Source organism: Chiloscyllium plagiosum, unplaced genomic scaffold (genome assembly GCF_037043375.1).
Source record: "Chiloscyllium plagiosum isolate Xiang-an unplaced genomic scaffold, Cpla_swu_hap1 HiC_scaffold_6, whole genome shotgun sequence".
Classification (NCBI taxonomy): domain Eukaryota; kingdom Metazoa; phylum Chordata; class Chondrichthyes; order Orectolobiformes; family Hemiscylliidae; genus Chiloscyllium; species Chiloscyllium plagiosum.
The window spans coordinates 123,042,702-123,055,528 of NW_028270144.1; the positions used below are offsets into that span (position 1 = coordinate 123,042,702).

The 12,827-nt window shown below is 46.3% G+C and overlaps 1 protein-coding gene across 4 annotated transcripts in view; it reads left to right on the forward strand.

Moving 5' to 3' along the window:
• The window catches only part of gdpd4a (glycerophosphodiester phosphodiesterase domain containing 4a), a 101,488-nt gene that overhangs the window by 21,015 nt on the left and 67,646 nt on the right, over nucleotides 1–12,827 (forward strand). For all 4 annotated transcript variants that reach the window (XM_087988414.1, XM_087988415.1, XM_043692433.2 and 1 more), the window contains exon 2: nucleotides 10,894–11,103. In XM_087988414.1, coding sequence (XP_087844540.1) covers nucleotides 10,921–11,103 — 183 coding nt within the window. In that variant the 5' untranslated portion in view covers nucleotides 10,894–10,920. The remainder of the gene's footprint in view (nucleotides 1–10,893; nucleotides 11,104–12,827) is intronic.

Below are 12,827 nucleotides of genomic sequence, written 5' to 3' on the forward strand. Positions count from 1 at the left end.
AATTTATTTTCTTCCAATTTCTGGAGCAGGGTACGAACATAATTTAAATGTCTGGGTTGTGCTTCTTTGAAATGATTTCATTTTTTAAACGATACGTAATTTATGATTTCGTTTCTGTTTTGAATGAGGGTCTGCAGATTGGACTGTGGGCAGAGTTGATACAGGTTGTCAGAATTGAGGAGGCTCTCTGGGAAAAACATTGCCACCTGGGAGAAGGCCCGAGAGCCAGAGGACACAGGTTTAGAGGTGATTGATTGGCAGACGAGAAAAGATCTTGTCGATGAGGAGTGAATGGCCAATACATGTAATGCGCCCAGTGCATCCTGGGAGCAGATTTAATCTCACATTTCAAAACAGAATTGGATTACTATTTGAAGGGAAATCCTTTGCGGGCCACATTGAACACATGGGGTGAGCTCAATTGCTTTCACAGACAGCTGGCATGGTTTGGATATGTCAAATGGCCTCTGTCTGTGCTGTAACCATTCTACCATTCCCGGACCCCTGCCCGATATATTTTTTCCAGGCCCAGGTCCACAAGGAGGATTTCTGCCTCTGCTCCAGTCTTTGGGATTGTTGGGATTGCACACAGGCCAACTCACCCGTTATGCACGTTGCTGGGATTTCTCTGCTTGAAGCTCCTTGTCTGTGGGATGATGAACAGCATATGATTGAAACGTCGACTCTCCTGCTCCTCAGATGCTGCCTGACTGGCTGTGCTTTTCCAGCACAATGCTTCCTGACTCTGATCTGCAGTCCTCACTTTCTCCCATTCCTTGCCTGCAGACTGTTTTAAGATTACATTCCCCTCGCCACAATCTAAATGAACATGGGACAGTCCATCAGAGGAACAGGTCCTTCAGCCCACTATTCATGTGATAACCATGATGCCATTCTAAATTAATGCCATCGGCCTGCACATGGTCCGTATCCCTCTATTTCCTGCTTGTTCATGTCTAAATGCCTCTTGCTATAGTATCTGCTTCTGCCACCTCCCATCTGGAACACCCTGGTTGACTCTTCCTTCACTCCCAACAACCCCCCCGCCCTCCACAGCCCCACGGAACCTTTCCCTGCAACTGCCAAAGATGTAACACTTGCCCATTTACCTTCTCAGTATCCAAGGGCCACTTCCAGGTGTAGCAGTACTTTACCTGCACTTCATACATTCTAGTGTTGAGAGTGTGGTGCTGGAAAAGCACAGCAGGTCAGGCAGCGCCTGAGGACCAGGAGAATCAACGTTTCGGGCAAAAGCCCTTCATCAGGAATGAGGCCTTATGCCCAATTCCCAATGAAGGGTTTATGCTTGAAACGTCGATTCTTCTGCTCCTCAGATGCTGCCTGACCTGCTGTGCTTTTCCAGCACCACACTTTCAACACTGATCTGCAGCATCTGCAGTACTCACTTTCTCTTCCTTAATGCAATTTAGTCTACTGCATTTGCTGTTCACAATGTGGTCTCCTCTACGTTGGGGAACTGAAGCATAGACTGGGTGATCGCTTTGCAGAACATCTATGTCCTGCCTATGAAGGTGACCCTGAGCTTCCAGTTGCCTGCTATTTTAACACCCCACCCTGTTCATCGGCCAAAGTCTCTGTCTCAGGCTTGCTGCAGTGCCCCAGTGAAGCTCAGCACCAAGCTGAAAGAACAACACCTCATTTTCCACTTGGGGACCCTGCAGTCCTCCAGACTCAATATTGAATTCTATAATTTTAAGGCCTGAACTCTCCCATGTCCTAGCCCCCACCCTCATACACCAGGCCTTGTTATCACGTAGGCTACTGTTACACATCACCCAGTGTTAACCACTAACAGTCTTCATTAACATCTACTCACCCTCCTCAGCTAGATCGTGATCTACTCCTTTGTCTGTCCAATTGTTCTCATCTCTCCTTGGGCTCTATCCCCACCCAACGTTTACTCCTTACCCCCTTCCGCACCCCATCTTCTGCTTATAAACTGACATTTTCCTAGCTACCATCAGTTCTGAGGAGGGGTCACCGGACCCGAAACGTTAACTCCGATTCCTCTTCACAGATGCTGCTGAGCTTTTCAAACAATTTCTGTTTTTGTTACAAACAGTTCTGCTTGTGTCAGATAGCAAAAGAACATATGAACCACAGCCTCCATTGAGAGTAGGACAGGCTTGAGAAGCTCAGTAGACCATTCTTGGTTCTGATGTCCCTGGTGAAGCCCATGGTAGTTTAATCCAGAGGCCCAGAGCTAACCCTCCCTGGCCACAGATTGAAACCCTACCATGGGGTCAGTAAATGAGATTCATGAAATGTGGAACTGAAAGCTTATCCCAGTGATGCTGGAGAAATTGGTGGTAAAAACCCATCTGCTTTACTTATGTCCCTCAGGGAAGGAAATCTGCCATCCTTTCCCAGTCTGACTCCAGGCCCACTGCAAAGTGGTTGGCTCTTCAATTCCATCTGAAATGGCCCTCACAGGCTACTCAGTTCAAGGGCAATTAGAGATGGGTTCACAAATTCTGGCACTTTGCCACTGTTCCTGTGAAATAGTAAAGAAAAACAAATGGAAATGAGGTGTCATGTCCAAATCTTTCCTCCAATGTTTCTGCTCATTACTGACGCCTTGTTGCTCAGGGTTCAGTGGTTTGGGAAGCTCAGGCTTCCCAATAAGTCGACAATATCATCAAACTAGGCAGTACATGGTGTCCTTTCCAAGATATGTCATCTCTCAGATAAAACAAAAAGAAAACTGCAGATGCTGGAGATCTGAAACAAAAAGAGAATGCTGGAGAAACTCAGCAGGGTTGGCAGCATCTGGTAGAGAGAAAGCAGAGTTAATGCTTCCAGTTCTGAAAAAGTATCACTGGACACAAAGCATTAACTCTGCTTTCTCTCCACAGTTGCTGCCAGACCTGCTGAGTTTTTCCAGTAATTTCTGTGTGTTTGTTACACCATCGCTAAGCTGGTTTTCCTGATTAACTTGGTGTCTTACAATTTCACATTTGTATTGTAGATAACAGGTGCCTATTGCTCAGCTTTCCATCTTCTACCCATCAGGACAAAGGCACAGTGGCTCAGTGGTTAGCACTGCTGCCTCACAGCGTCAGGGACCTGGGTTTGATTCCAGCCTTCAGCGACTGTCTGTGTGGAATTTGCACATTCTCTCCGTGTCTGCATGGGTTTCCTCCGGGTGCTCCGGTTTCCTCCCGCAGTCCAAAGATGTGCAGGTCAGGTGAATTGGCCATGCTAAATTGCCCATGGTGTTCAGGGGTGTGCAGCTTAGGTGCATTAGTCAGGGATACAATGTAGAGTATCGGAGAATGGGTCTGGGTGGGATACTCTTCAGAGGATCGGTGTGGACTTGTTGTGTTGAAGGGCTTGTTTCCACGCTGTAGGGATTCTATAATACCAAATTTCAAGTAGTCACAATAATCTTTGTGTCTGTCCTAATGAGTTTAGCGACATGAAACATCCCGACAAGATGGGTTGTGTTAAATGACAGATTTGGAGAGATAATGTTAATACTGTATGTATACTAGTCAGACTTTGCTTGGGTAATTAAGTTGAAGAATTGATGTTTCTGTTTGTGACCCTGATTGTATCGACATCAGAAAAAAGCTCCCCATTCTTCAACTTATTTAATCAACTGTTTTCTGCAGCAATCATTTGGATGCATGCCCTGAGTCCTTAAATGGTACACATTATGCAAGATAAGCTGGACAACAGGCCATTTGTTATTGAAACAGTGATTACATGGAATTTACAGGAGCAACAACCGACTGTGTGCTATGCAGCCGCCCCGTTTCCAGCATTACAGCAGTGATCACACTCCAAAACTACTTTGTTGGCTGCTTTTGGGACATACTCAGTGTGTGAGAGGCGCTTTGTAAATGCAGGAGGAGGATCGAAGAGTCTGCCAAGGGGTTACGTGTGTGGGCAAGTTTGGCGTTAGGTGCAATGTGGGTATGAAGAATAGAAAACATTATTTTTAAACGGTGAGAAACCATGAGATGTTGGCATTCAAGAAAATTTGGGCATCCATATCAGAGAAACTCAGATGCTAAACACATTCATCCAACAAACAGTTGGGGAAGGTTTTTGACTTTAGTTTTATTTTGTTCATTCATTGGATGTCGGCATCATTGACTGAGCCAACGTTATCACCCATTTATTGCCTATTAGTGTAAAGTAGTTGAAAATAGGAACAGAGAAGACATGCTACAGCTATCTAGCATGCTAGTGAGGTCACACTCAGCAGTCTGTGCAATTTTGGTCTTTGTGACTAAGGAAGGATATTCATAGAATCCCTGCAGAGCAAAAACAGATCAACAAGTCCACACCACCCTCCAAAGAGCATTCCACCCAGACCATCCCCCGCCTTTTCCCTACAACCCACATTTCCCATGGCTAATACACCTAATCATCACATCCCTGAACAGAATGGGCAATTTAGCACAGCCAATCTACACATCTTTAGACTGTGGGAGGAAACCAGAGCACCCGAAGGGGACTCACGCACACATAAGGAGAGCATGCAAACTCCACACAGACAGTCGCCCAAGGGTGGAATTGAACCCAGGTCCCTGGCACTGTGAGGCAGCACTGCTGACCACTGAGCCAATGTGCTGCCCTGTATAGTTGCCTTAAGGTGGTTTAATGTGAAGCTTCCTTAGACCACTTTCCCAGAGTGCGAGGGCTATCCTTTTGAGGAGAGATTTAATCTTTGTTGATTGCAAAGTCCACGTTTTGTGAGGGTTTGATGATGCAGGAGGGTAGTCTAAGTTCTATCCTGGTTGGAACTTGGAATCATTTTGCGTTATATGTATTTTAGTCGAGGAAAGACCATTTCAAAATTTAGACAAGAAGGCATAGCTTTTGTGATCTCTCTCAAGTCTTGTGGAGCTGACACTAAGCAGCTAATCTCATTGAATTTTCTCAGTAAGAGAGCCTCTCCTATACACACTTTCAACCCTCCATTGTTGGCCACGCCTTCATCTGCCAATGCAACTAACTCTGGAATTCAATCTCAAATCCTCTCCATCTCTCTATCTTCTCCTTCATTTTCACTTCTTAACCCTCTCCCTTGGTCTGACCAAGACTTTAGAATAGACAGGCAGCAGGCTGGAAGAACTCAGCAAGCCAGGCAGCATCAGGAGGTGGAGACGTCGAAATTTCAGGTGTAACCCTTCTGCAGTCCTGAGGAAGGGTTACACCCAAAACGTTGTCTTCTCCACCTCTTGATGCCACCTGACTTGTTGTGTTCTTCCAGCCTCCTGCTTATCTACCTTGGATTTCAGCATCTGCAGTTTTGTTATCACCAGCGAAGTCTTTTCGGGGTCCTCCTTAGTTGGGGAAGGATGTTGAAAGTATTTCAGAGGAGGCTTCCCACAGTAATACCTGGAATGGGTGGTGAGCTTTATCAGGATTGGCTACGCTTGTATCTACTGGAACGAAAACGGAAGTTGCTGGAAGAGCTCAGCAGGTCTGGCAGCATCTGTGAAGCGAAATCAGAGTTAACATTTCATATCCGGTGACCCTTCCTCAGAACTGATGGTAGCAAGGAATAATGTTTTCAAGGTGGGCATGTGAAGAGATATGGCAGTGAGTTATATACTGTATAAAAACTGGTTTTTATTTTGTATTTACTGGAGTTTGAAAGAGTATGGGGCACTTCGATTGAAACATGTGTGATTCAGAGGAGTCTTGGCAGAGTGGAAGTGGGGAGAATGTTTCCTCTTGCAAGAGTTTCGCGAACTAGATGGCCACTGTTTCAAGAAAAGCACACACCATTTAGGACAGAGATGAATAGAAACTTCCACACATAGGATTGTGAGTCTTTGACATTCCCTTCCTCCAAAGGCAATGGAGATAGAGGTTTTGAGTATTTTTAAGGGACAGGTAAATCGATTCTTGATAACTAAGGGGGTCAAAAGGTTATTGTTAGTAGGCAGGAATATGGAGTAATTAGATCAGCCATGATCTAACGAAATGACGATTCAGGCTTGAGGGGCAGAGTGGTCTACTTCTACTCCTAACTCATATATTGGGTCACCTGCCTGACTATTTTAGTGTCTTGGTTAGCAGTGTTGCCTCACAGCACCAGGGACCCGGGTTTGATTCCAGCCTCAGGCGATTATCTGTGTGGAGTTTGCACGTTCTCCCCGTGTCTGCGTGGGTTTCCTCCGGGTGCTCCGGTTTCCTCCCACAGTCCAAAGATGTGCAGGTTAAGTAAATTGGCCAAGCTAAATTGCCAGTAGCGTTCAGAGATGTGTAGGTTAGTTGTGTTAGCCATGGGAAGGGGGGTGGATGCTGGGTCTGGGTGGGATGCTTTCAGAGGGTCGGTGCAGACCAAATGGCCTCTAGCTGCACTGTCAGGATCCTGTGATCTCCTTGTGTAGTCCCTCAAAGTGATTTACAGTGTTAAAGGTGCTGAATCAAGGCACATTATTGATGTTACTGCCATAGATCTTGAAGAAATGCTATGGGTAATTTTCAGTTTGGATAGTGATGTGAAGATCTGGAGATCATCGTCTGAATTGTCCCATCATTGAAAAGGAAGCTGAGGTGGGGTCTGGCAATTTTAATGGTTACAACATGTCAAGTCAAATTGCCATAGTCTTATCAGACCGTAAGGCTGCACTCTCATGAGAGAGAGCAGATTGCTTGTGATTTAACCTGAGGGTCACCATACCTCAAGAGAGGTTAGAGCTTGAGAAGGAGAGTCCTTCATGGTATCCTCAGCCGGTGTGGGGAGAAGGATGAGAGGTGACTTGAGAGAGGTGGACGAGGTGACTTGAGAGAGGTGGACAAGGTGGTGAGATGCATAGATAAAGTGGATAGACAGAGACTTTTTCCCCAGGGTGGAAATGCCTATCACGAGGAGGCATAATTTTAAGATGATTGGAGGAAGGTTTCGGGGAGATGTCAGAGGTAGCTTCTTCACACAGAAGTGGTGGGTGTGTGGAATGCGCTGCCAGTGGTGGTGGTAGAGGCAGATACATTAGGGACATTTAAATGAATAGGCACATGGATGATAGTACAATGAAAGGTATGTAGGTTAGTTTGATCTTAGAGTAGGGTAAAAGGCCAGCACAACTTCGAGAGCTAAAAGGCCTGTACTGTGCTGTATTGTTCTATGTTCTATACGAACCCACGCTGTTAGTGTGACACTGCTTCGCAAACCAACTGCCCACCCAACTGAGCTAACTGACCTCCTGTTAGAATATGATGTCACCTGCAGCCAAACCCAGACTTAAACGGACCCCCCCCCCCCCCCCCCCCCCCAGATTTGAGATTCCTGCAGGAATACAGAGCTTGCTTTAACACTCTGGTCCCCAGACTATACAGAGGACGCTTTTGGTGGACAGTCCATACTGAGTTAGATAATCAGTCCTAGGCCAATCTCGAGTGAGGCAGCAAGAGGAAAACAAGCCTCAAGGCAGTGTTTGTGAGGAAAGAAAGGTCAGCATGGTCTCCACTTTTGCTCACACCTTTCTGGGAAGTGAAGTGTTGGCTGAGTACAGCAGGAGGAGATTGATAAATTCTTGATCTCGCAAGGAATTAAGGGCCATAGAGAGAGTGTGGTTAAGTGATGTTGAAATGCCCACCGGCCATGATTAAATGGTGGATTGGACTCAATAGGCCAAATGGCCTACTTCCATTCCTATGTCTTATGGCTTTATGGATTCGCTCCTGAAACCTCCTCATGTTTCAGTGAGAGATTGAGGCTATGATTTGATGCAAGGGTTCAAATCCCACCTTAGACACCAGGTTTATAACTTAAAGAAAACAAATTAACAATTTATTATTTAGAATGTAACTTTAGCAGAACACAGATGACGTACAAGGTAATCTAATTATTATTTATGACCTAAGCCCAATCTTCTATGATCACAAGCTCCCTCAAATACTGATGGACAGAGAGACATAGTTACGGGATAAATTATGGAAAAGAATTCTAATTTGCCAGTTCAATAACTGTTATAATAATGAATACCAGTCCATCATGAAATTCTTGGTTGATGGAGTGTAATGCACGCACAAAGGACTGTATCACAGAATCCCTCAGTGTGGAAGTAGACCATTTGACTCATGGAGTCCACACTGACCCACCGAAGAGCATCCTTCCCAAACCAACCCCATCCCTGTAACCTTGCATTTCCACCTGGCTACCCCACCTACCATGCAGGTCTTTGAACTGTGGAAGGAACCATAGGAAACCCATGTACACACGGGGAGAACGTGCAAACTCCGCACAGACAATTGCCGGAGGCTAGAATCAAACCCGGATCCCTGGGACTATGAGGCAGTAGTGCTAACCACTGAGCCACAGTACCTCCCACAAAGTGACATACCTTGCTTGAATTGCAAAGCCAATGCAAACAGCTTCTGCAGACCTCTGGAGACTTTTACTGATTTCTTACAGGCGAGGGTTCATTTCTCAGAATTTTAACAAATCAATAATTGGAAAATAACTTGAGAAAGCTAGCAATTTCTAAAGCAAAAGAATGCCCCAAGCCCCAAAAACCCAGTCAAAACCAGTTCACTCTATTTTTCCTCTTTCTTTCTGAGTATTCTCCATCACTGCCCAATCAGCATCGATCCTCCCTGATTGATCCATTCAATGTGTTACCGGTTGCCAATCCCTGGGCATAACAACATCTCATTGCCGGTTCATCAGCAGTGTTATTCAAACAGTAATCAACCTGCATTATTCCTCCAGGCCAGTTCCCAACAGCAAACCTCAGTCTTCTGTTCTGAAGAAGGGCCACTGGACCGGAAACATTAACTCTGTTTTCTCTCCACTGACATGCTGAGGTTTTCCAGCAACTTTTGCTATTTGCATCAGTCTTTCTTTCTCCCTGTTAGCTGTACAAAGTTTAATTCTCAATTTGAAGTCACAGTCCCAAACTGAAAAGGAATAAAAGAGAACAAGTAGATGATACCAAAATTGGAGGTGTAGTGGACAGCGAAGAAGGTTACCTCAGATTACAATGGGATCTTGATCAGATGGGCCAATGGGCTGAGAAGTGGCAGATGGAGTTCAATTCAGATAAATGTGAGGTGCTGCACTTTGGGAAAGCAAATCTTAGCAGGACTTATACACTTAATGGTAAGGTCCTAGGGAGTGTTGCTGAACAAAGAGACCTTGGAGTGCAGGTTCATAGCTTCTTGAAAGTGGAGTTGCAGGTAGATAGGATAGTGAAGGCAGCGTTTGGTATGCTTTCCTTTATTGGTCAGAGTATTGAGTACAGGAATTGGGAGGTCATGTTGCGGCTGTACAGGACATTGGTTAGGCTACTGTTGGAATACTGCGTGCAATTCTGATCTCCTTCCTATCGGAAAGATGTTGTGAAACTTGAAAGGGTTCAGAAAAGATTTACAAGGATGTTGCCAGGGTTGAAGGATTTGCGCTAAAGGGAGAGGTTGAATAGGCTGGGGCTGTTTTCACTGGTGTGTCGGAGGTTGAGGGGTGACCTTATAGACGTTTATAAAATCATGAGGGGCATGGATAGGGTGAATAGACAAAGTCTTTTCCCTGGGTTGGGGAAGTCCAGAACTAGATGACATAGGTTTAGGGTGAGAGGGGAAAGATATAAAAGAGATCTACGGGGCAACTTTTTTACTCAGAGGGTGGTGCGTGTATGGAATGAGCTGCCAGAAGAAGTGGTGGAGGCTGCAACATTTAAAAGGCATTTGGATGGGATTTTTAATAGGAAGGGTTTGGAGGGATATGGGCCGGGTGCTGGCAGGTGGGACGAGATTGGATTGGGATATCTGGTCGACACAGACAAGTTTGACCGAGGGTCTGTTTCCATGAGGGAGATCTCTATGACTATAGTGATATCACAGAAATGCCTCTATTGCACCTGGCTCAGGGCTATTTCAGTGACATTGTCACTCAGATAAGTCCCTCTTCCCTGGAAGCCTTTGAGTGAAACTTTCCTGAATTCCTTCTCATGCATTTACACCGTTTCTTCAATAAAGAGATCAGAATTGTACACAGTACTCCAGACGTGGCCTCACCAGCATCCTACAGCAACACAAGCAGTCATTTCACTTTGAAAGGCCTTCATTGGATGTGAACCACTTTGGGATGTCCTAAGGTTGTTGAAGGCACTATAGAAATGCAGCTTTGTCCTAGTCTTTGGCTAGTGTAGTATTAGGAGAAAAGTGAGGACTGCAGATACTGGAGACCAGAGTTGAAAGTGTGGTGCTGGAAAAGCGCAGCAGGCCAGGCAGCATCCGAGGAGCAGGAGAATCGATGTTTCGGGCATAAGCCCTTCTTCAGGAATTCCTGAAGAAGGGCTTATCCTCGAAACGTCGATTCTCCGGCTCCTCGGATGCTGCCTGGCCTGCTGCGCTTTTCCTAGTGTAGTATTACCTCAGTATGTGCCCAGGGTGTATCAGCCTAAATCTTTGTGAAGCTGAAAATGTGTTGCTGGAAAAGCGCAGCAGGTCAGGCAGCATCCAAGGAACAGGAGAATCAACGTTTCGGGGCATAAGCCCTTCTTCAGGAATCCTGAAATCAGGAATCCTTCTTATGCCCGAAACGTCGATTCCCCTGCTCCTTTGCTGCTGCCTGACCTGCTGCGCTTTTCCAGCAACACATTTTCGGCTCTGATCTCCAGCATCTGCAGCCCTCACTTTCTCCTTAAATCTTTGTGAAGCCAATGTTCAGGAGTGGGATTTGAACCCACAATTATCAATCTCCGAAGCAAGAGGCAACAATGAAAACCCAAATCTGAGCTGCTGTCCCACGGCAGGTCGGAGCGACAACATGACATTCCTGAGGTGATGAAGAACCTCCATTGCAAGCATCACTTCAGTTGAATGGAGTCTTCTATTGGCTGCAGAGTGCTTTGGGGGTGCAGCTGAGGGATCGGGTTAAATCCACGTCTCTGTTTCTCTTTGCAGGATTAGAGAGGGCCTGACCTGGGGCAGATGGGCAGCAGTCCGATCCAACTGACCAAGACCAAACTGGGGAAGCTGCAGATTGTCCACCGGCGCCTGCTCCAGCGCTATGAGTACCAGCCTTTCCTCTCCTGCCTGGCAGGACTCTACGGCTGCCAGTGGAGACGTTACCAGCGCACGCGGATCCTGCCCGGAGAATTCTGCTGCAGCAAGGTGAGGGGGTTGCCTGATCTGTATGGGTACTGGCCCACTCCTGCACTCGGGAGTCTCGGACTGTGATACAGGCTCGAGGGGCTGAATGGCCTCCTCCCATTGCTGTGTAAATCCAACCCTGCTGACCTCAGCCTTTCCATCAGGTCATCTCACCATCTAGTTCTGACCACTCTGGATTTGGCAGAGTTTCCATTTCAGAGAAAATTTCAGGATGGTTAAAATCCATTTTCATTGCCAGTTTAACAATTTGCATTTCAATAACGCCTTTAGTGTAACAAAACATCCTGAGGCACCTCACAGCAGGATTACCGAACAGAGTTAAAGGGGCATTTGATTGCTCAGAGGGTCATTAGTATTTCCACGGAGAGCAGGGGAGGCTGAAGGGTTACTGGATCTACCCAAGGCTTGGGTTGGATGGATTTTGATTGACAAGTGAGCAAGAAGATGAACTTAAGGCCACAATCAGGTCAGCCATGGACTCAGCAAACACCTGAGCAGGCTCAAAGGACCAAATAGCCTCTCCTGCTCCCATTTTGTACGTTCATAAATCTCTCCAATTCCACCTCACTTTCCCCTTCATGGCGAACGCTGAAAGGATGTTCCTGATATCCAGGGAGTTCGGAAGTAAGGGTCATAGTCTAAGGATATGAAGTAGGCCACTTAGGACTGAGATGAAGAGATATGTAGCACTGAGCCACACAGGGAGATATTAGGTTAGTTGCCATAGTTACGGGTATGTTCACCGAGCTGGGAAGTTGATTTGCAGCCGTTTTGTCCCCTGTTTGGGTGACATCTTCAGTGCTTTGGAGCCTCCTGTGAAGAGCTGCTGTACTGTCTTCTGGAACTTATTTGGTTCCGTTTCTGTTGCTTCTGGTTTCTGGTTCTGGTTGCTCATTGCGGTGGCCGGTATATTGGGTCTGGGTCTATGTGTTTGTTGATGGAATCCGTGGCTGAGTGCCATGCTTCTAGAAATTCTCTGGCTGTCCTCTGTTTGGCTTGTCCTATGATTGTTGAGTTGTCCCAGTCGAATTTGTGATCCCTGTCATTTGTGTGTGTGGCTCCTAGGGCCAGCTGGTCGTGGTGTTTTGTGGTTATTTGGTGTTCAGGGATGCAGATTGCTAGCTGTCTGCATGTCCTACATAGTGTTCTATGCAGCTCTGCATGGAATCCTGTAAATTACATTTGTCTTGTACAGGATGGGCATTGGGCCTTTTGTTCTGGTGAGTTGTTGTCTGAATGAGGCTGTCGGTTTATGGGCTGTCATGCTCAGACAACAACTCACCAGAACAAAAGGCCCAATGCCCATCATGTACAAGACAAATCTAATTTACTGCTGCATAGAACACTATGTAGGACATGCAGACAGCTAGCAATCCGCATCCCTGAACACCAACGAGCCACTAAACACTACGACCAGCTGTCCCTAGGACCCACACACACACACACATGACAAGGACCACAGGTTCGACTGGGACAACACAATGATCATAGGACAAGCCAGACATTGGACAGCCAGAGAATTTCTAGGAGAATGGCACTCATCCATGGACTCCATCAACAAGCACTTTGACCTCAACCCAACATACCGGCCACTACAACAAACCAGCAACCGGAAGCAGCAGGAACAGAACCGAATAAATTCCAGAAGAGACAGTACAGCAGCGCTTCACAGGAGGCTCCAAAGCCCTGAAGGTGTCATCGAGACAGGAACAAAACATCTCCAA